At 55.4% G+C, this 22204-nt stretch overlaps 6 protein-coding genes across 6 annotated transcripts; 2 read left to right on the top strand and 4 right to left on the bottom strand.

The window, feature by feature from the left end:
* Positions 1 to 166: 166 nt before the first annotated feature.
* Positions 167 to 1361, bottom strand: LMH87_002327 (uncharacterized protein; the record flags this gene model as incomplete). Its single annotated transcript, XM_056193762.1, has 3 exons — positions 167 to 869; positions 939 to 1072; positions 1155 to 1361. The coding sequence occupies 3 exons, from the start codon at positions 1359 to 1361 to the stop codon at positions 167 to 169; spliced, it is 1044 nt and encodes a 347-aa protein (XP_056050766.1).
* A 1003-nt stretch (positions 1362 to 2364) lies between these two features.
* Positions 2365 to 7000, bottom strand: LMH87_002326 (uncharacterized protein; the record flags this gene model as incomplete). Its single annotated transcript, XM_056193761.1, has 2 exons — positions 2365 to 6474; positions 6527 to 7000. 2 exons carry the CDS (start codon positions 6998 to 7000, stop codon positions 2365 to 2367), a joined length of 4584 nt encoding a protein of 1527 aa, XP_056050765.1.
* Positions 7001 to 11170: 4170 nt separating this feature from the next.
* LMH87_002325 (uncharacterized protein) lies at positions 11171 to 13041 on the top strand (the record flags this gene model as incomplete). The annotated part of the gene is made up of 3 exons (XM_056193760.1): positions 11171 to 12028; positions 12095 to 12262; positions 12310 to 13041. The coding sequence occupies 3 exons, from the start codon at positions 11171 to 11173 to the stop codon at positions 13039 to 13041; spliced, it is 1758 nt and encodes a 585-aa protein (XP_056050764.1).
* A 347-nt stretch (positions 13042 to 13388) lies between these two features.
* On the bottom strand, positions 13389 to 14260 carry LMH87_002324 (uncharacterized protein; the record flags this gene model as incomplete). Its single annotated transcript, XM_056193759.1, has 3 exons — positions 13389 to 13539; positions 13595 to 14103; positions 14231 to 14260. 3 exons carry the CDS (start codon positions 14258 to 14260, stop codon positions 13389 to 13391), a joined length of 690 nt encoding a protein of 229 aa, XP_056050763.1.
* A 793-nt stretch (positions 14261 to 15053) lies between these two features.
* On the top strand, positions 15054 to 16672 carry LMH87_002323 (uncharacterized protein; the record flags this gene model as incomplete). The annotated part of the gene is made up of 2 exons (XM_056193758.1): positions 15054 to 15095; positions 15155 to 16672. The coding sequence occupies 2 exons, from the start codon at positions 15054 to 15056 to the stop codon at positions 16670 to 16672; spliced, it is 1560 nt and encodes a 519-aa protein (XP_056050762.1).
* A 378-nt stretch (positions 16673 to 17050) lies between these two features.
* LMH87_002322 (uncharacterized protein) lies at positions 17051 to 17871 on the bottom strand (the record flags this gene model as incomplete). Its single annotated transcript, XM_056193756.1, has 3 exons — positions 17051 to 17157; positions 17214 to 17379; positions 17470 to 17871. The coding sequence occupies 3 exons, from the start codon at positions 17869 to 17871 to the stop codon at positions 17051 to 17053; spliced, it is 675 nt and encodes a 224-aa protein (XP_056050761.1).
* Between the last annotated feature and the right edge of the window lie 4333 nt (positions 17872 to 22204).

Raw genomic sequence — 22204 nt, 5'->3', positions numbered from 1 at the left:
ATGATCACAGAAGCTAATGCTCGAGAATTATATAAGCGAATGTAGAACATAATTGTAGAAGAGCGTTGCTTATCTTAAAAAGATCAGTTCATACACTCCGAGCTCAGCTGCTTAGTGCATTTGACCACTTGTCTAGGCACTGGGATTGGGAGCGAATATCCGAGTTTTATGCCATCAGAACACTAATAGGCCTGGTAAAGCAGTCATCCCATCTTGTTTTTCCCGATTGCCAAAACATGTAGAGCGTCTGCGACAGCGCTACGGGTGCGCTGGTCACACCAGGTACGCCATATCGAATGTCGTCAAGCTCATGTAAAATGACTGCCTGGTCTTGTGCCGGTCCATCCCAGTAGGACGCGCCGAGAACAGCTAGCGGCCACCCCATCGTAGATCGCGGACTCGGTATATCATTCGTGTGGGAAATGGCGGTCCATAGAGCGCTGCGATAGTATAAACGCGCATGACGCGACCCTCTCCGATCATCGATAAATGGCTGTGCCAGCTTTTTTGGGAGTGAGAGCACAGCGTACAGTATCATGGCAGTCTTAAAGGCGCGTGCGTAGGCTTTGGCAGCTTTAGAAGTGAGTACATGCGGGTCTCGCACCCAATTTTCGGGAGAAAAGGTACATATTTCAAGAGCAATACTCTTTGCCGCCGCTATAAGGTTAGGTGTGGAACTATGCGGCGCCTCACTAGCCGCAATTCTCAAATGCGTGATGTGACGCATAGCAAGGAACAAGGTGGTTGGACACGGTAGAGAGAAGACAATATGGGAGTTAAACACTCGAACGCATTCATCATCAGTCCAATGCTCCATACCAGAAAGCTGGTCGGTAGTAGGACTGGTTGAATTGCAAGAGATGCCGATGCTAATGCAAAGCGCCAAATGGATGGTCAGCAATACGATCCGAAAGAAATAACGCGCTGCGTACTCATACCAGAGCGCAATCCTCATGCCAGGCATTGGAGACTCATTCTCTCGTCCCAGAACGGATGTGAGGCCACCGTACAAGTCAACGAGGGCAATCAGACCTCGCATATGAGCGCGCCATGGCGAGTCCAAATAATCCAACTAGTGCGACTGCATGAGCGTGTGCATACATCACCTAGCGTGATTCGGATGTGATCGTATTATATGCGGAGTGATAGCATACCTCGAGAACGATGAAATCGAGTACTCTGTACAGAGTGAACCGTGCAGGGTGACGACGGCGGATATGCTCGTTTAAAATGACCATTGCTTGTGCCATGTAAGCATAAAATGAATTCCAGATCTTCTGGACGCCGAGGATAGAGCCCTGCTTCTTCAAGACTTTATTGTCCTGGCAAAGCAACCCTATCCGGTCCGAAAGTTGCATCATAATGAACGCAGACGGCTCTAGCTGGTCTTTCTGCTGCCATTGCGGATCGATTACCGGTGCACTTTCTCCATGGAAACATCAATACTGCTTGGCGAGTCGAAAAAGAGCGCAAGTACCTCGCCCACTACGTACATTGTCATCAAGCATGCGCTCGCTCGTGCCACCATTGATAGTACTAGACATCACGCGCTTCCGTTTGGAATCAGTTCAAGATATTTCTCTATTCTCATGCGTCTCCAAAAATGCTCCTCCTCTGAACGCTTCGAGTTGGATAATGCTATATACATTTTGATATCCGTCTCTGTCGCTATTCTTCTCGCTGCCTCCCGAATTTTTGTTCCAAACAAGTCAATCAAAGCACGCGGAATAATCAAGTCGGATTTTGCTTTCCTCCTCTCGTACAAAAAAAAACGGCATCCCTCCGAGAAAATCACAAAAAACGCCGCGACTGCTCACGTCCTCCATCCTTCACGGCAGCCTAGTCGAATAAAGAAGAACTCGAGGTGTATAGAAAAAGAAAACAGATGTAATAAGGAAAGGGTGGTGATTGGTGTGGCAGACTTGTCAAATGCAGTGAGAAATTCCAAGATGCTCGCAATTAAAGGAAAGGGAAGTGATGTGGGTGTAAAAATATATGAGAAGCGCATGTCGAAAATAGGATGGAGTGCAAATCAGCTGCAAAAGGAGACAACGCCAGTACGAATGTGTAAAGGCAACCCGCAAAGATCCCTCCCAAGAAGACTTGTGTCGGCAAGTACACAGGCTCGCTTCCGTTTGTTTGTATTCCAACCAGTGTTGTAAAGATGTAGTACCCAAGGGTGCCCGTAAATGGCTCATGCAAGTCGTCAACAAGCAGTGCCGGTGCCAAGGCTGGTGAAGATGGCGCCGCTCCGCTGGCGAAATAGTAAAGAAATGGTGACATTATGCATCATCGATTATGTACAAGCGAAACGCACGTCTCGGGTCAAGAGTCGCGCCCGGACGAGAGGCGCTCAGACGGCCACTAGGCGTCCGACTTCTTGGACAAGGACGACAGGGCACGAAGGCGGCTGCGAATCATGCCCGAGTGCGAGTGCGAATGCCCACGCGAATGTGACGACTCGATCCGCGACAGGCGAGCAGCCGAAGTAAAATCGTTGCTGGCTTCGAAACTGGCGCGTGTGCGGTCGTACGAGGCGCGCATGCGGTCAAACGAGGGTCGCGGGCGGTCTGTCGAGATGCGGTGCATGGGGTTCTCAACCGAGTACCGTTGCATATTCGTCGTGTCGGCACTTCCTTGCTGGCTGTGTGCCCCGTTGTACGTCTCTCGCGTCACCGTGGAAGGCGGGTAGATGGGTCGCAGATCCTCGTCGACGCTGGCGTACTGCATGTGCTTGGACTTTCTCGAGCTCCTCTTGGAGCTGCCGTGGGATCCTTGGCTCCTCGAGTCCGTCTTGCCATCATCCTTTTCTTTAGGCTCCTTCAGGTAGTCAAACTTGCCCATAAAGACTTGCTCGCGAACAATGTCAACGTCGTAAGGGTAAAAGACTTTCTGCAGGGCTTTGATGGAAAAGCGAGGGAACAGGCAGAGGACGGGAACGATGAAGAAACAGGCCCAGAAGGACGCCTCTCCGTAAATCTCAGCGCCGGCCTTGTAGAACGTAGATGAAGACGTAAACGAAGTGTAGACACCGGTCCAGAAAAAGACAAACAAGTCACTAATGGCGATAATCAGCAGCATAAGCCAGTCCCATCTGTACGAGTTGATCATGATGTAGCCGTTGATGGTCAACACAGCAGGGTGGGCGACATAGGCACCGAGTCGGTATCGGTCATCGACAGCGAGACCGTTGAACGTAACAGGGCGGGAGTTGCTAAAGATGAGGTAGGGCACGTAAAAGGCCATGACCGACTGGTAGACACCGTCAAACATGTAGAGCCAGAACTTTCTCTGCGTCCACTCCAGACGTTCGATACCCGTCCGGTAGAGCTCAGGGACAGCCAGCGAGACCTTGTCTGAAACATCCTGGTCGAGAACACCAAGGACGCCGACGGGGACCGAGGTGAAGAACAGGTTGAACATGATGATGTAGCTGTACTCGAAGAGATAGGTAATGTCGAAATCGCAGTAGATTTGGAACCACAGCAAGCCAAACACCCAAACCATGTTCTTGTAGAAAAAGTTGCTGATACTCTCAGCCAAACGACGGTAGGACCAGCGTCCGTGGACGAGAACCAGGCGCTGCAGGAAGCGGAATTGGCCAATGGCGTAATCAGAAGACATGGAGGCTTGTCGGCCTTCCAGACCAGCGATACCGACACCGACATCGGCCTCTTGGATCATGGCCACGTCGTTGGCACCGTCACCGATAGAGAGGGTCATGACGTCGAGACCATTCTTGACCATGGCAACAACCGAAGCCTTTTGGGCGGGGCTGACACGGCAACAGAGAACCGAACGGCACTGCTTGCAGAGGAGCAGGAACTTTTGTTTGAGTCGGTCGTGGAGAGCCCATCGGAGAGCAAAGCCGTCAATGACCAGTCCATGCGTGGGGCCAGGGGGCTCGTGGTTCTTCTTGGCGGCCTTGAGTTCCTCGTCGCTGCCCGTCATGCCGAAGTGGTTGAGGTGCTGATCCAGCTCCTTTTCCAGCTCGTCTAGCAGCATGTCGTCGGAGACGTCGTCGTCAGCTTCCTCGTCCACCTTGAGATGAATGAGCTCCATGTCGTTGTTGAGCAGGTTGCAAGAGAAACCAATGTTGATGGCGGTTTCAACCTTGTCGCCGGTCAGGACCCAGAGTTTAATACCAGCTTGTCCGAGGAGCTCAATGGTGTCGGGGACGCCAATCTGGAGGCGATCCTCGATAGCGGTACCACCCAGAAGTAGGAAGTCCTGTTCAATAAGCTCGGCTGCGGCCTCCAGCTTCTCTTCGCGGTGTTCCAGAGCCGAAGCAGCCAGGTCGTGTTCCTTCTTCCAAGACCGGTATTCCTCCTCGGTAATTTCCTTCATGGCGATGCAAAGCGTGCGGAGACCCTCACGAGCAAACATTTCCAAGTGCTCGGCGGTTTCTTGGCGGAGCTCACGCTGCTCTCCCTTCCTGAGACGAGAATAGATGACCGAGTCGGCACCCTTGCAGAAGATAACGATGCGGCCATCGGGCATCTTGACAATCGAGCTCATTCGCTTGCGGGTAGAGTTGAACTCGATGGTATTGAGAATCGGGTAGTGACGGTCCTCGCCCATGATGTTGACATCAATGCCATCACCAGAGCTTCCAAGAACCGTGAAACCCATGTCGCGTGCGGTGGCGACAAGAGCTTCCTCATCGGGAGACTGAGCCTTGAACAACATGCGTGGTGGATCACCGGGCGCCTTTTCTGCGATGACGCTGTGGCAGAGAGCCAGTGCAAGCATAAAGGTCTCGTTGGCTTCCTTTTGCGCGCTGCCAGACTCGCCAGACAGATCGGCGACGAAATCAGGGGCCACAAAGGTGAGAGAGTCATCGTAGAAATAAGGGTTGTCGTAGATCTTGCGCAGGCCGGCGATGGATTGGACCTTGGCTTCGGCAATTTCGGCGCGGATGCGATCAGATTCAGTAGAGACGTCAATGCCAGCGCGCTTTTGCATACCCGCCTGCGCTTCGGTGTAAGCCTCGCCGTATGGATGTCCGTTGATGGTAGCCTTTTTGAACTCCATGACGTTTTGCGTTAGGGTACCAGTCTTGTCGGAGAAGATGTATTCGATCTGGCCGACATCATCGGAAATGTTCCATGTCTTGGGGACGCAAGGTTGGTCGATTGGTTCGTAGTACATCTCGGCGTCGCTGAAGATGAAAACAGCTTGTAGTGTACGGACAATCTCCAGAGTAATGTAAAGCGAGATGGGTACCAAATTTTGGAAGTTGATGATAGCAGCCCAAAACGTGATGAAGCCGGTGACGGGGGGGCTGCCACCGATGGATCCAAAATCGAAAAAGTTTTTGGACGTGTCGGTTCTGGCCCAGGCGGCTCCATTGATAATGGCTGACACCAAGCACATGATGAAGAGGATACCAAAGTTGCAGACGACGTTGAAGTTCATTTCTCGGGCGATTCTGGCACGCTTGGAGGGAGTCATGCCAGTGTTCATCATAATTTTGGTGTCGTGGCCAGTGTAGACGACGACGCCGAGAATCCAGTCGGTGTTGCGCAGGTTGCAGCCTCGGAGAAGCAGGTTGTCAATGGTGATGGCCTCAGTCATGTCCTCGCGCTCGTCGTCCTCGTAGCCGGGAATATTTTGCTTCCATCTGATGGCGCCGTTGAACTTGTAGAGGTTGGACTGGGGTGCTTCGCTTTCGACGATAAACTCGGATCGTTCGCAGTCGCGGGCGTGCTTGAGAGTGCGGCCGCATCGAAGGGCCTGGCGAACCTTGAGGTTGGTCTCGCCGTCCAGATTCTTGGTTTCGACGTAGCATGCACCGTCAGGGTCAGACGTGGCGAGGATGATGACGTCGGCGGGCAGTTCGTCGTCGTTGTAGATACGGACGAAATCACCGACGACGATGTTTTTCCAGGCATCCTTTTTGAAACGCGCATTTGTTGGAGCGCGTCTGTAGTTGATAATGTCCGTCTTCATATCCTGCATGGCGGCAAGGCGTGCATTGTCGGGCTTGGCCGGCTCCTGGATCTTGATGTGGCCGGTGGGCGAAGGAGAAGGCACAGGGGTCATCTGAATATCCTCGTGGGTGGACTCTCTGTGTCCGAAGTGAGAGTTGATGGACTGACGAATAGACATGCGCGTCCGCTGCGTCTCGACCGAGGGTCGGGGTTCCTCCTCTTCTATTCCATTGGCCTTGGCTTTGCGCTCGATTCTCTTTTGCCTAGCCTGCTTGGACCACATGCTCTGAATGGCGTACCAAATGCCACCAAAGAATCGGGACGTGGCCTTTTTTATTCTTCTCCAGGTGGAGACGTCGCCGACTTCGACATTGACATTGTCCCAGTTCATCAGACGATGGACAGGTGCGTTGTTGAGCTCAATATCGGTGACTGTTCGTCGGTAATCTTCAATGGCATCCTTGATGGCGGTGAGGCAGATAATGACGATTAGAGGAACGGCGCTGAGTCCAGGGTTGACACTACCAAAGATGGGGAAGATCTGTAGATGCGTGAGCAGGGGGCCAAGCACGGGATGATGTCGTTATACGTACAACCAAGATAATGACAAAGAGGAAGAAAATGTTGGCGACGTTGTGGAACTGGAACCAAATGTTCTTGGGTATAAAGGATAATGGGGTATATTTGGCAGTTCGGATCTTGTTTCTGGCGTAGCTGGTGGAAGGGTTTCCCTCGTCGTCGAGCATGTCGTCGGGCAGGGGCAGGTTGAAGAAGAGGGTACGCTTGTCGGGATCTTCTTCCACCTCGTCTTCGGAGGCTTCGGCATCGTTCTCGTCGTTGTCGTCGCCAATGGAGAAGGGACCGTGGCCACCGTCGCCGCCAGGGGCGCCGACACTCTTTTCGCTAGCCGACGACTTTTTGCGGTTGTGTCGATTGAGGAGGGAGCGGCGCTTGGTGCTGCCGCTCTTGATTGTCATTCTGCGCGTAGCCCATCGAGCTCGTTGTGTTTGAACCTTGTCGAGGTCCGCGCCGTTGGCAGCGGCCTCTGGGGTTAAGGAATCGGGCATGGTGCGTGGGCAGGGGCGAACATGCGCCGGTTAGGCCCTTTGGTTTGGCCAGCCCAGGGTGTCGTTTGGCAAGTCGAGGTTGTCTAAGCCGATGCAGCGGGAAAACGTAGTCGGGTAGCAGGCTCGGTTGTCGCCTTTTCTTGGTTTCTTCGCTGTTTGGATAAACTTCTCTCGAGGTGCGTGTGTATCCTGGACAGAGCCTCCTGGAACACGGTGCCAGTCGAATGGGGGAGGAAGCGAGACGCGCCGAGTTAAGGGAGAGGGAGCGGCAAGACTAGCGCGACCGGTGTAGAATGCAATTCACAGAGGAGCACAGAGGGGAAGCCGTTTCGGCTGCTGCGAGGAGGAAAAGAAAGAAGCGAGATGAAGGGGCCGAGTCGATCGGAGGCAAACGACGGAGCGAGCGGATGTAGAGGCGAGCTGGACAACGGGGAGAGAAAGAGGAAGGCTCAGGTAAGCATTTGGCGAGCGAGAGAGGCCAGCATAGCGAGATTTGGGTGGTGCAGGCGGGCTGGCGGGCTGGCGGCTTGGGGGGGATGGGGGTTCCAGGAGGAGTGGCTTGAGTGGGTGCTCACTGCTCAGTGCTCACTTTGCGTGCTGTTAGTCTGTTCAGGGTGGTGCTGCTGGGCTGCTGGGGCGGGCGGGCGCTGGGCTGCCAAAAAAAAAAATGCTAGCTGGGCAACTGGGCTGCTGGGCTGACTGGCTTGCAGGTCCCGTCGTGCGTGCAGCAGCACCCATTGGCCAGGTCGCCCTCTAGCGCGACTCTCCCACTGGAAAGCCAGCGCGCTTTTCAGTGGCGGGTTTATGCCGCACCCACTGTAATTCGCTACGGCCGGGCTTAATCGGGGCAAGATGCTCACTAAAGTCCGCTATAAGCTCGCTGCCAGCTTCCACAGCAAAGACCCTGGCATCCGGACCATCCGAGTCTGGTATAACCTCGCAAGAAAACGAAGCGGTGCCAGAAAAGAAGAGGGAAAAAGACATCCTGACCCGCTGACAAACAGGGCCCTGGTGGAAATCCGCTGCTTGGGTAAATTAGTCTTTCTCGATGCGCTGACGATGGTCTTGTCTGCCCGCTGCCTCGCGCCATGATACGAAGAACCAGCCATTTGTCTCTGATGCATTCCCGCCAAACTCAAAACTCTGTTTCGTTTCCAGATGGTTGGTTTATCATTACCGTTCACATCTTTAGTATATCAGTAGAAACCCCGTCCTGTCGACAGCACGTCACTCTGTTTTGCTGCCGCTCTCCCATCCAGCAACACTCGGGATGAACACATTCGCATCTTCCTCCATTGGTCCCCTGCCCAAGACCCTGGCATTACCAAGCAAATATCAAGGTCCTTGGCAAAAAAAACCAAAACAAGCCCCTGAGCCTCTGCAGCGTACCCAGTAGCGCAGCGCAGCGCCACGCCGCGCCCACGGCGGAGTTGCCTAGCGGGGTCAACGTCCACAAGTACCTCGTCGCGGTGTTAACCGGGCTCAGGTACCTCCCCTTCCCTCCTGTCAAGTGAATACACCGGCAGTCTCGGGCGCGACGGGCACTTCCAAGTATCCGAGCCCAGACTAATACGAACAAAAGACTCCGAGGCTGCTGACCACGTCGACAAGGCGGCCAGGCGGGCTGACCGAACATCTTCAGCCTTGTGATGAGAAAACATGGTTCCAGATGCAGCTTTGTTTTTGCAACCCTAAATTTACTGACACTTGTAGATGAATCTGTAGCAAGCATGGCTCAGTGACGCAGCGACCAATGTACTGGTACTGTCCGGCCATCTTGCCGATCCCATCTCCGAACCCAGGGGCTGCTTGCCCGCCGGACACATTTATTAGGGGCCCTTATTTATTTTTATTTTATTTCTTTTCCATTTCCGTCTTATTTTTGTTCCTTTTATGTAGCTTTCCCACCTGCACGTCCTCAATCTCATGTGGCAACTCATCCAGAAATGCATCTTCTGCAAAGAAATCGGTTTCAAATACCACAGATGAGATGGTAGCATTTCAAATTATGCTCAAACACCACTGTCCTGTCGAGTTTCAACGGCCCAGTTCCTAAATGCCAGCCCGACACGGATCGGCGGGCCACGGCGGGCCCTTGCTCGACGGCCCAGCGCCAACCATTTCTTGCCTACGTGCACTGAAAAGAATGCCAAAATCGCCCTGGAAAATCTTTTGCCGGGGCTTCTGTCGCCAGGCCAGCCTTGCCGCTCACGTTCCTCGCCGCTGGGCTGAGACAGCATTGGCATGGCCGCGCCGACCATTTCATTCTCTGTCGCGCTTCGCACGCACAGAGACTTTCAAAAGAAGATGAACGTCTACCCGTGCGCAGAGTCAATTGATCCAGGCTTGCTTATTTGGCGCCCAATATGTCGCATCGCTCCCCGCGCCCTCAGTCTGTCACCCGTCTGCCTGAGTGTGTTGTGGACACCAAGCCTCACCACAGCGTGGCTCCCTCGGATTTACCTCGACTCGGACTCGTCTCGTCCTTGACCGTCTCCAACCTAATTAGCAACGATTCACGACGCCCCTCGGCCTCTCGCACTTCCGTCATGCCTGTTGTCCGCATTATCGGTGCATTATTATCAGTACACGGGCACACGCGTGACAGGTAATTCACCTGGCTGACCTGGCAGCCTGCGGCGCTGATCGTTGGGTCCCATTCCCATTCTCCATTGATTTTGATAATCATCAGCATACTCCGTACTCAGTACATTATTATCGTTCTTCGTTTTACCGGCATGTTGTTGTTTCGCCCAGCAGCTCCGGGAACCTGTCAATTAAGCTTGCCACACAGTGCCACCTTATTATCTTCCGGCCCGTCCCCGTTGGCACCATCACTCCAAGACAATGGCCGACCCCCCCAGGCCATTCGATGCGCAGGCCATCACTGCTCTTGTAGCAGAACACAACCTTGTCTTTGATATTCACCATGCATTCTACATAGCATTGCGGTCGCGACTCGCCAACAAGACACAACCAGCTTTCCTGGGCTGCGCTGCGCCCCTCCTGCAAGCCACAGCGACCCCGGACCCAGGCAAGGAGTCGGCCTGCATGAATGCCTTCAACCCGTGCACCAGTAGCAATTATTAACTAACGTTAGATTCTCCATCGTTGCCCATCCGGCTGTGCGGGCGGGTCTTTTCCCCCGAAAGAGCGAGGGCGAGTTTTGCATGCTGGTACTCGCAGACCCACGTCTTCCCAATGCCTCGCCGACTCGTCCAGCTCTGTGCCCACTGTACCGACTTCTGAGACAAGCTCAGACGTATCTGTCCCGTTGGGCTGGCTGGCCATCCGATACTCACATTGCGTGGCAGTGGGTGACGATTTATTTTCGCTCTGTATTCGCTCGCCGAGGCGCTGTTTAATCTGGACCTCGACGACCATTTCACGACCCCAGCGCTCCTCAGAAGCTGCGCCACGGTCCAATCTTAAATTCATCTGGGCATTTTACGCGGAAGCCGTCCCGCCACAAGTATTGTCGCACTGCCAACTCCGCGGCTTTTAAGCTTTTCTTGGCAGCCGTGCTCCGCAGTGCACCTCACACAGTGCCTCGCTGGATTCAATGACGCTGTGAGCAAGGCCCAGTTTCAAACTCGTCATGTATGATTGAGTCCGGCTATCGCGTCAGTGTGTGACTGTTATCATCTGTTTGTGCGGTGTGTTGTTAAACCGTGTGCAGGGACAGGCGCACCATGCACGCTCGTGGTGTGCTACTCTTAGTTGACGGATATCACTCGTCACACGAACAACAGCAAAACAGCAACAACACCGACTAGGCCGGCTCAATATGAGTTACGACCCCTAGACTAGATGCCTGGATAGAAGGAATCAAAGCAAAAAACATATATAGGACAACAGAACGACCGTGATCCGTACAAGTAAAGACAAGAATGCTCATCCATCATATTGCGTGTCGTCACAACCCTCCCGGGTAGATCGCACAACGGGAACCTCTTGGTGGTCAAGTGGGGTCAGATCTGGCTGTGGGCCAACGACTTTGTTCATCACAATCAACATACAACGCCACGCCTCGTATATAAAATCTGCACAATGTGGAATTGCGGCCGTATAGACTAGTATTGAGACACCTCTGCCGACCCAGAGCCGCACACACAAACCCGCTGCTTCATCATCTGGAGAGCATCACAGGACCTTGTTCGCAACAACCGCATGGCCTCATCACCACTTGGCAGGCCGCAGACGCCCCCCAACCGCGGCAAAGAAATCGCCGCCTCCGACGACGAGGGCAGCGACAGCGGCTTCTCCGACAACTCGCTCGAGGACCTCTCCACGCTCCTCGGCGGGCCGCGTCCCCGCGCCGCGCCGCGCCATGCCGACCAGCTCCTCGCCACGCCGCAGGCCAAACGCGCCGCCCACACCACCACGCTGCACAGGTCGCCGCTCACCATCATCCCCAAGCACCGCTTCGACCTCAAGGCGCTCGCCAAGGATGCGCGCCGCGACACGGCCCTGCAGGCGAGCTCGCTCCGCGCGCAAGAGGCTGTGAGGGAGAGGACCGCGCCATCCACGCCAGGCACGGGCGGCGCCCTCCCGGCCTCGCAAAGCGTGCTCTCCGACATTGTTAGCAGCGAAAGGGGCAGAGATGCGCAAAAGGTGCTGAGGGCGGTCCAGAGGGCGGACCCGGGCCACCAGGAGCTGCGGTACTGTTTCTTCCAGGCAGACTTTGATGCGCCGGCCGCGACGAAACCGCCGCCGGAGGCGATGCAGAGTCCGTGGAGCCTGCTGACCAAGGGGAACCAGCGGGTGCGCGAGCAGAACCTCATATCCGGCGTTCCGTTCAATGTGGTCGGGAGCCAGGGAGGCATGCCGGAGCCTATATTTCTTTGGGTCCTGGAGGAGATTTGCGTGGCCAAGTCGACGGTGGCTCGCACAGAGCTGTGCAATCTTATTCTCATTTGCCCCGATCAAATAGCCTCGCTGTTTACACCAAATCTTTTGAAATCAATCTGGGTACGACTAGGAGTCGACGATGTGTCTCTGGAGCGTGGTAAAATCAGCGTCTCCAAGGTTGGTGAAGACGTTTATAAAGGCCGCGACTGGGCTCCCCTTCTCGCCATCCTAACGCTCCTCAAGGACATATCGCCGGCGTTGCCACTGGAAACCAGAAGATATTTGCTGCAATCATTACTCCGAATGGCCATGGACCGGCTCATCATTGCCAATGTCGATATCGATAGCCAGTTCGAAGACACCTTCAAAGCCATCATCAAGACCATCCCACCCGAAGAATGGGACTCGTTTGTAAGTCTCAACCGCACGCAACACACGGAACCGTCTAACATGTACAGTGCCATGACACATGCGCCCTGCTGCAAAGCAACTTCTCCTCCCAATGCATCCGCATCAACGCCCTCCTCTGCCTCCCCACCAGCCCACCCCGCGCCCACGACCTCCGCCGGCGCCTCGCCGTCACCTTTCTCTTCCACGACGCCTCCCTCGCGCGCCGCGCCCCCGAAGAGGTCGTCACGCTGCCGACCATCATTGACCGCCTCGCGCAGCCCGAGTTCCAGGTCGGCCCGGCCACCGAGTTCGCCGAGCTGCGCGCCGCCATCCTCATCCTCGACATGGCCGTCGACGACGGCTCCGTCATCGCCTTTGCCCCCGACGACGACACCGACGCCGAGGACGAGTTCAACGCGGATGTCGACGAGCTCGCCGCCCGGCTCAACGAGATCTGGCGCCGCACAAACGACACGGGCATGAAGCTCGCGCGCACCGAGGCCAAGTCGGTCGTCGAGTGGGTGCAGAAGCGCGTCACGCACACGGTCCGCACGCGCCGCAAGCGTGCCAAGAGCATCTTTGACGTGCCCGGCCAGGAGAAGAAGCAGAAAAAGGACCTGCCCAGACAGCAGGAGTTCATGAAGAGCTTCTTCCGAAAAAAAGCTCCCTCTCCGAAGCTCGCACCGAAACAGGAACCAGAGCCAAAGCGAGAGCCGGAACCAGAGCCAGAACATGAGCCAGAACCTAAGCCGGAGCTAGAGGAAATTGTTCTGGATTCCATCGTAGTCAGAGGTGGATAGCGTCGCCGACTGATCTTTCTTTGACAATTGAAACGACCCATGCCAGTGTAGGACTATAAGATACCCGGGTTTACAATGTCAATGCATCACAGGTACATGGGACAAGACGTATAGGAATGTTTATGATACAACCTCTAAGCTAGATAAAAAAAAAAAGAGTTTCAAAAACCAGGCCAAAAATCAACAATGCAGACGATTAGGAATACGGGCAACATGCAGTGTGTGCGCCACTCCTCCCCAGGCCCAGCCCAGCCCAGCCCAGCCAAGTACTGCTTTCACAGTGCCAACAACCACGCCTTTTGTAGGGGCACCATCTTTTTCCAACAGGCAAAGCTGACGGCGCAGCCTTAGTCGTAGAACTTGCGGTTCTCATTCTTTCCAAACAGGGTCTCGCGAACAGCGGGGGCGGCCGAGTCCTCGAGCAGCTTGAGGCGGGTCTCGAGGGTGTTGTCAATCTCAATCTTGCCCTTGGAGCCGACAATGATGACACCACCAGCACTGCACAACAAGTTAGCAAACGGCACAGCCTGGCATCTACTGTCTGTAAACCCACCTCGCGTCTGGTACGGCATTCTCCTCGTCGAGGGTCAGCTTGACGTCCTTGCCAACCTCCTTCTTATACGTCTTGGCAGCGTCGTCGAGGGCCTTCTTGACCACGTCGGCGTCCTTCTTGCGGCCGCGGACCTGGACGTCGGCCTCGTTCATCGTGTACAGGCCCTCGAGGACCAGGCCCGTCAGCATCTTCTGGTACTTGCCCTTGTCCTTGATGCCGCCGGCGAGCTGCTTGCGCGTGGCCTCGTATATGCTGTCCAGCAGCTCCTGGCGGGCGCCGAGCACGCGCAGGCGGGTCTTGTTGGCGACGGTCGAGCGCGTAATCTGCTGCGACATGGTGGCCTGCTTGAACTTCTTCTCGTACGTGGCGTCGATGGCGTCCGTCTCCTGGCGGACCAGCTTGGACTTTTCAATCTCAAACTCCTCGTTGGCCTTGATTTCAATCTCGCGCGCCTTTTCCATGGCCTCTTGCTTGATGAACGCCGTCATCTTGCGGAGCTCATTGTCGACCTGTCATTTTGTGTCCCTGTTAGCTACATTGGTGTTTGGTCGGCGCCGGCATCGGGCATGGGAGATGGGGGAGGGGATAGGCCAATGCTGTCGGCTTCCCACTGCTCCCCCGGGGATCATGGCGCACCTGCTGGTCGGACAATGCGTGTTGCGACATGCTGGCGGTTGTGTATGTGTCGTGGGGTTGCGGGAGAAGGAGACGGGATGGAGGGCGAGAGATTGAGGACGAGGCCGTGAGTGTCGATGAATCGCCGCGGTGCCGGTGCAAGCAAATGGCCGGTTGCTGTCGTCAGTAGGTAGGTGGAGGGTGGAGTGTTGGAGCCGCAAGGAAGCTCGTCCCGCCAGTGGTCAAGGGCGGGTGGTTGCAGCAGCTCACTAGCCACAGGCAGCGTACTGGCGGGGAGAGCTTTCTGTAGCGCCGTTGCCCGCTAACAATGGCCGCCTGCCTAAGGTATTCAGTGGCCTCCGCCCGCAGCGCCATGGAATGACGTCCACCAGTCGAGTCAGGTGATGTCACTAGCCACAGCTGTTCCCAAGCAACGTACTGTGGCGCTTTGACAGGGCCGACGGTCATGCTGTAATTCAAGTGCGACGCAACGCCGCCTCCATTCCCCATGCGCTGCTACACCCATGTCCGTCACATCAGGTGCTCAAACCTGTCTCTTTTGCTCCTGTAACCGCTAGATCTCGCCCTCACCTCCCTACGATTCGGCCGCTTCTTCCTACCGGCAGGACTCTCGTACTCCTCTGCCGCCACCTGGCGAACGCCACTCTCTACAAGGCACAACCGAAACAGCGGTGGTCCCAAAGGCGACTTCACAGACCGCGGCTTGCATCGCGGTCCTCTTGTCAGCAACCACCTCGAAATACCCCGAAGTTGCCCATGCGGCGACATTGACCACGCCTATATACATATCCGACGCAGATGTTTGCTATCCCCCAATAGCGCAATGAAGCCGTTCGGCGGCATCTCCCCTGGCGGGAGCATTGCTGTACGACAATACTCTCGAAGACGTTTTTCTTGTAAACATGCTGACGTGATGGACTGCAGCTGGGAATCATTGTTGGCCTCATGTCGACTAGTGTGCAGAGCCTGGGACTGACTTTGCAGCGCAAATCGCACATCCTCGAAGACGAAAAGGGCCCGCACGATGTCCGACGTCCGCCCTACCGACGACGGCGCTGGCAGGTCGGCATGGGCATGTTCATCGTCGCCAACATCTTGGGCAGCTCGGTGCAAATATCGACACTGCCTCTACCGGTGCTCTCGACGCTTCAGGCCGCGGGGCTTGTCTTCAACTCCATATGCGCTACCCTGATCCTCAGCGAGCCCTTTACGCGCTGGTCCCTCGCCGGCACCTCGCTCGTCACCACCGGCGCCATCCTAATAGCCGTGTTTGGCGCTATACCGTCGCCGGCCCATAACCTGGACGAGCTGCTGGTTCTCCTAGCGCGCAAGCCATTTATTGTGTGGATGGCCCTGCAGGCCCTGTTTGTGGTGGCACTCGCGGTGGCCACCGATGTGACGAACAGAATATCCAGCATATCCCACAGCTCCCGGTTTCGGCTCATCCGAGGCATCTCGTATGGTGTCATTAGCGGCGATCTGTCAGCGCACGCGCTTCTTTTTGCCAAGTCGGCCGTCGAGCTCGTCATCAAGACTGTCGCTGGCAAAAACCAGTTCATCTACTGGCAGGCCTGGGCCATAGTAATGGCCCTCGTCTCGCTCGCTCTCTGTCAGCTGTATTATCTACACCGGGGTCTCAAGCTGGTATCGACTTCGGTCTTGTACCCCCTCGTGTTTTGCGTTTACAACATCGTTGCCATATTGGACGGCTTGATATACTTTAACCAGACAAGCCTCATCTCGCCGTTACAGGCTTGCATCATCAGCTTGGGTACGGTGATTTTGCTGAGTGGCGTGCTTGCGCTGTCTTGGCGTCTCAGTGATGAGCAGCATGCCCCTGGCGTGGGGCAGTCGACGTTGGCGCCAGGCCTAGGGATGGTGGAAGACACGGAAGGCGAAGAGGAGTCACTCCTCAGCGGAGAGGCGTCTGCTGAATCCGAAGAGGCGTTCCCTGGTTACAACACCTTTGGAAGCAGTGAAACAACCGCCATGACGCCAACCAAAAAGACTTTTCGATGGGCAGAAGACGCCGAGATCTGGGGCGAACTGGAAGACCAGGAGGATGTCAACTCGCCCGCGGGCCGTCTGCGGGCGAACACCATGCCGGGCCTGAGCGAGTCTTCAAGTCTGTTGCCCGGCCCCCGCAGAACCGTCAGCGGCGCGACAACGATCCCGGAAGAAGGCAGCACACACTCGGACGCGGTGAGACCACGGCTCGCACGGCGGCGGCGCAGGAGCACCGGCTTTCCCGGGCTCGTCGCGCGACGCAACCTCAAGAAGCGAGATTCCTTCCTCGCCGAGTCGGTCAGCAACATGCTGTCACTTTCGTGGTGGAAAAAGAGCGGCAGGCGGAGCTCTACGCACAGCGCGCCGCCTGTCGAGCCGTCCACGCTGCGGCAGACCAGCACACCAACAGGACGAAGCAACGATTCGCCAGTATAAGCAGCATCGCCACGCATTTTCCTTTTTCGTTCATTTCCCAGAAGCACACGGCGTTGGGCAGGCGCACACAGTCGTCATGGAATTATGTCATGGGCCTATCTATGTAGATACGGCTAGCGGGACTTGGGGTCTTGGATAGAAGCAGACACCCAGAGCCCAACTTACTGCATCATACCTGGGCGGTCTTTTTCTTTACCTATAGAATTTCACGTACAACTAGATAATATGAATTACAGATGACGATTGGATTGAGCGTGTGTATCAATACGGAATATTCTATTCTGCGCTAAAGGAAGTGACATGGGTGTGATGCGTGCGGACGGACTATTTCCCGACTGGTTCATGCAAGCCGGGGCGTGATGTGAGAGGCTACGTATTCTAGAATTGCTGGAAGCCACCCTTTTCGTCAATGTGGCGATATCGCTCGCGCTCCTTGCGAACCTTGACCAGCGCGGCGATGGAGAGGATAAAGACGGCATCGACGCCTGGACAATGTCAGCGACTATATTTTGCGTAAAATCCGGGCCGACGGGCAACGTACCAACCATGCCAAAGAGGGCGGTAAAGATGACGTCGAGAGCAATGTTGGCAAAGCTCGAGATGGAAGTCGCACAGCCGCGGAGCAGATTCGCCGCCGCGGGGCTCGGGCACGTCGAGTCGGTGATGAAAGCCGGCGTGGAAGCGTTCAAGTAGCCGCAGCATCCAAACTAGACGCTCCGTCAGTATTATGCTCGTTTTTTTTTACACAATGCGCATTCTAATAGTTGCATTTTTTTTTCTCTCTCTCTCCCGCTTACCGAAGTCTGAATCGACGACTGAATCGACGGCTCCTGGTCCAGATACGTCGGGAAAAAGTCCTCTTTGACGCGCAGCGTCATGACCCAGAGCACGACGCCGAGGCACAGGGTGAAGATGGCGCAGAAGGAAATCAGGTAGCCGCTGAGCTTGAGGACGGAGCGGCCCTTGGAGGCGAGGCCGAGGAGGGTGAAGACAAAGGTGCCGAGGATGATGCTGGCGTTGGCGATGCCGGCGTCGAGCGGGAACTGGCGGTAGAGCAGGTGGCGGACGGCCTCGCGGCCGTCGACGGGGTCCTTGTCGAGGAGGCCCTGGACGACGAGGCAGAAGCCGAGCTCGATGGCGCCGGTGGCGAGGAAGAGGACGTTGATGGCTAGGGTGCTGAGGAGCACCTTGTCGGGCATCTTGGGCGGATTTGGTGGTCGGACGTGCTGACCCGGGAGCACGGACTTGGGAGGAGGGGGAAAGATCTCGGGAGGAGGGCCGAGGGCGATTTCGAGGCTGGTAGATTTGGTCGCTTGGACGTGTTGAATGACTGTCGTCGACGACCTGCGTCTGGATGAAAGAAGCGAAAGAGCGAGAGTTGGATTCGGTCGAAACAGAACAAAATTAAAGAATAGCAACGAGATCAACCCGGCCGTGAGAAACACTACATTAAAGGATCTACGGAGGAAAGAAGGAGAAGAAGAGGAAGAAGACGAAGAAGACGTGTGTAAATGGGTAGAGACCAGGGAAAGGCGGCGGCGGCACCGGGCGGCCGGCGGGTTCAAGGGAGGACGGGGGCTGCTGAATTTCAGAAATTCTACTTTTGCTACACGTTTCTTGCCAAGTCTCAAGGGCCATCTACACAATGGAGCCCGCTGCTGTATTGGGAGTTTTGGTGGTGGTGGAGGCAGTATATAAAAGGGCGGCGGCCCAGGCAAAGAGGGTTTCGTATGAGGTTGCGTTTCAGGAGCGTGGTGGTGAGGCACTGGAGGCGTCGAGAGGAGTGAGTGGGTGGACCGGCCGGGGGATGCTGGTGGTGAAAGTGGCCTGCTTTTTCTTCTTGGACGGGTGTTTTGCTTGATCGTCTTCTGCTCGATTTGCACTGTGGTATGCTGACGGCCCTTTTTTCCACCGAGGATTTATAGTAATAACTTTGTGTGAAAAGGGCACGAACGGCTCGTCTCTGGTCTACGTAGGCCGTTGATGGCGGGATGCCCGCGTCGTCGAGAAAGATAAGAAATGCTGGTAATAATAATAGCCATAATCTTAATAATGACAATGATTATTGGGCAGAATCAAATCACACAGATTCCTGCGTAATTTAAAAGGAGCTTTTCGCAACGATTTATTAACCAGCTGCAACGGCTTGCATGTCGAGGGCCGAGTTGGAACAAGTATATGCGGCCACCGGCTGCACATGCTCGACTTGGCCGACCAAGAAGAAAAAAAGTCGTTGGCTCAAAATACAATCCAGCCACGGAAGCCATTCCCACGAATCAGTTCGAAAGAGTTGCAAATCTGTTTGAGATTCCAGTCTTTTTCATCCAGATTGGCAAGTACTAGTTGGGGCAAGGCTAATGCATCAGTTGCAGTCGAGGCACGACTTTGGCGCAGTGCAGATAACCTCCAGAACAAGGGCCCAGGACGGCCAAAACCACGACCCTCAAAAAGCCGGCAGGCAAGAAACAAAAACAAAGCAAGCAGCAAGCGGTTGTCTTGTAAGCTGGTGAGCGACCCGAGCCAAAGATGCAAGACACGTCTCGTCTAGAGTAGACGTCTGCTGGAACGCACGCGACGCCTGTCTTGCTGAGCAATTATTGCCATTCTTGGCCTGGGACAATGGGCCGAATCGCTGGGCGGTTTCTACAATCGAGGTAGCTGATTATTTACCGGGGTTTGTGTGCAATTTTTTTTTTAATGTTTTAGTTGACCCTAGGCACATTGAAGAATGCCCTCGACGGCGGAGAAAGTGAGCCGTTTCCTTGTGGTGAGGCACCTTTTTTGCAGAGCAACGGGAGCAGCCCAGGGCCAGAACGTCCGGCCAGCCACAACAGGCAGAGAATTGACCACGCAAAATGACCGACGACCGGGGGGACGCGGCAAGACTGGAAACCCAAGTCGTCTAGCTGGCTGGCAGCTGGCTGGCAGCTGGCTGGGGGCCGAATGGGCCATGGTGCTGAGCATTTGGCATTTTGCTGACAAGGGCCAGCCAAAAGTGCCCGCACTGTGCAAAGAGAAAAGAGGCCCCGTATGGAGCCATTATGCACCTAACGGGGACCGCGTTGCCCCGCCCCGTTCCATTCCAGCCCAGTCCAGCCGTTGATGTTTGCCTCGCCGCAGATCCCGCTCCACCAGTGCCGTACAGTGCAGTGCAGTGCAGCGGACGACAATCTACAGGTACAGTCATCGTTCCTTTGCTGTTGCGAGGGCTGTGCACCATGACCTCCAACGTAAAAGTTACCTCCATCGTAAAAGTTTGGGACGCTACACAAGAGAATCCTCACAGTCAGATGAAGAAAAGGTCACGCTTCTGCCCATCCATCTTCAGCAGCACCAGGCTGGACTCCAAGAGGACCCTCACTGGCCAGATTTTAGGCCCTGTCAAGTGCTGAGTGAGTCTCCCACCCAGTGTGTGTGGGTCGGCACGCGTCGCCGCCGGGCTCGACACCACACGCTGCCAGACGCTGCTGCTGGCTTGCCCTCCAGAGGCCATCTGTCCCCTACAGCCGCCTGTATTTCGCCTTGGCGTGGCCTCTTCCGCTACCCGTCGACAAATGCTTCCCCAAGGGAACATAAAGTCACATTGAATGAAGCAATCGCTCACACGACCAATGAATGCATCCGACAGACGCAATCTCTCCGATGTGCAGCAAATTAAATCACCGGCGCAACTCTTCGTCCGCCCCCAGGTAATCGCCCTCGTATAACACGTCCCCATTCTTGCAGCGCGTCGAGGTCGAGCCCCCCTGTAATAAGTCTAAAGTCATCTAGCGGAGGAGGATGCACTCGACAGCATGCCCACTCATGCCCGAGGCTGAAGCCCCGTGTCTGCTTTGCTTGGCTTGGCTATCGTAACTCTCTGGCACGCGTGCAATTTCTCGTCCCAGCTTGCCTGCGTCCAGGTCTGCTATATGGACAGCTGTAATTGCAGCCTTTGACCAGCTTCTTGCGACTTCTCCTTCGGGCATTGTTCTAGCAACGTGCTAGGCTGCCTTTGGTGTGGTACAGAACCCCGAACTACTGGTACACACAGTCGACAGGGAGCCGTTGGTGGCGGCGCGCCTCGCTGTACTTGGCAGTCGTCTAGAAGCTGCACCAACTGCACCAGGGACCAGCTGCAGTGAGACGTCCCTGACACTCTGCATCACCAACTCTCAGGACAAGACATGGCCTCATCGCAATGCCACAGCGTCTTACCTAAAGCATTGCCCGACAGCGATTCTGCCACATCGCGCCCTGCTACCTTTTCCCAGCTCGTCCACCCCTCCCAACATGACCAACTCAATCCTATCCTTCGCTTCGTTCGCAGCTGAACGGCGTCTAGTCGCACAGCCAGCGTCAGTTTGATCTCGTCTTACAATGTTCCCGAGATACCAGTCCACCACCTAGCAAGCCTGTAATCCTGTACCCATGCGCAAATGTACAAGACATTTATCCATACTGGTACCGTTCGCCTGCTGCTGCTGCTGCCAACGACCTAGTTATCCCGGTAATCTTGCTGCGCCCGCCTTGCCCGCGTTCTGGAACGTCCCAAGCTCCGAAACCTGCTGAGCTGCCATTCGAAAGCCCTGCGAACACGCTCCGCTGTCATCTTAAGCCTTTCCTTTTATTAGCTCGTCATTCTTCACTTTGCTGCCGACGAACCAGCCCCAAATCCCCAACCCCTGCCGTATCCACCGCCAACCTGCGCTGAGCTGCACTGGTAGGGGTGTATCTGATGCCTCCGACCTCTTGCCTCCTTGCCTTCATGTCTGCACCATGTGCCGTGTGCATCGTCGATGTCAGTCACAACTCATGCCTTGCATCTTGTTGCTGAGGGATTGGCATCATCTTGCTCATCACTGGCAGGGCTATCTTCCTTGTTTCAGACGGGCTAGAACTGGCTTGCGTAGTGGTTGTCCGCACTGCCTGGAGGGCACTCACTTAATCACCAAGAATCGAGATTCCTCGCCACCATGCCACCTTGCACTCTCCCCGTCTGGCCTTCCCCTATTCTCACAACCTGATCTCCCTAGCAAGACCCGTCTGTGCGTTGCACAACTTGCTTAGTACAACCGCCGCGCACCTGTGTCAAAGCCAGACGCCGTCCGTCATACTCATGTCACACCAACTTGGCCTTCCATGGCCATGTACCTTGTGCACAGTGCAGGCTTCTGGCGCAAAGAGACAACTCGGTTCTTGACTGCTGCTTGTGTCTCGTGCTCGCTGCTGACAAGGACTCGCCTGGGCATTCGGCCAGGCAAATGCCTAATGATGAATCAGACTGCCAACCACACTACGAGTAATATCGCTGCGCGGCTTTCAAGTTGCGGTAGCACGGCCGAGTCGCTTGTAGTGCCGTCGCCTGTGACGGACTTCGTGGCACCCGAACTATTGCTCTTTTGGTCGCCGGCCATCTTGTCGCCCAATAATCATGTACCTGCGGTCCAAATGAAGGAATACGCAGGCCGCTAGTGCTCAAAACCGTACAGTGCCAGAAAAGGGCGGATGGCCTGGCCAGGCGAAAAAAAAAAGTTTCCGCCACTCAGACCT

The sequence above is a fragment of the Akanthomyces muscarius genome, chromosome 3, assembly GCF_028009165.1.
Source record: "Akanthomyces muscarius strain Ve6 chromosome 3, whole genome shotgun sequence".
In the NCBI taxonomy this organism is placed as follows: domain Eukaryota; kingdom Fungi; phylum Ascomycota; class Sordariomycetes; order Hypocreales; family Cordycipitaceae; genus Akanthomyces; species Akanthomyces muscarius.
This window is presented reverse-complemented; position numbering and strand designations above follow the sequence as displayed.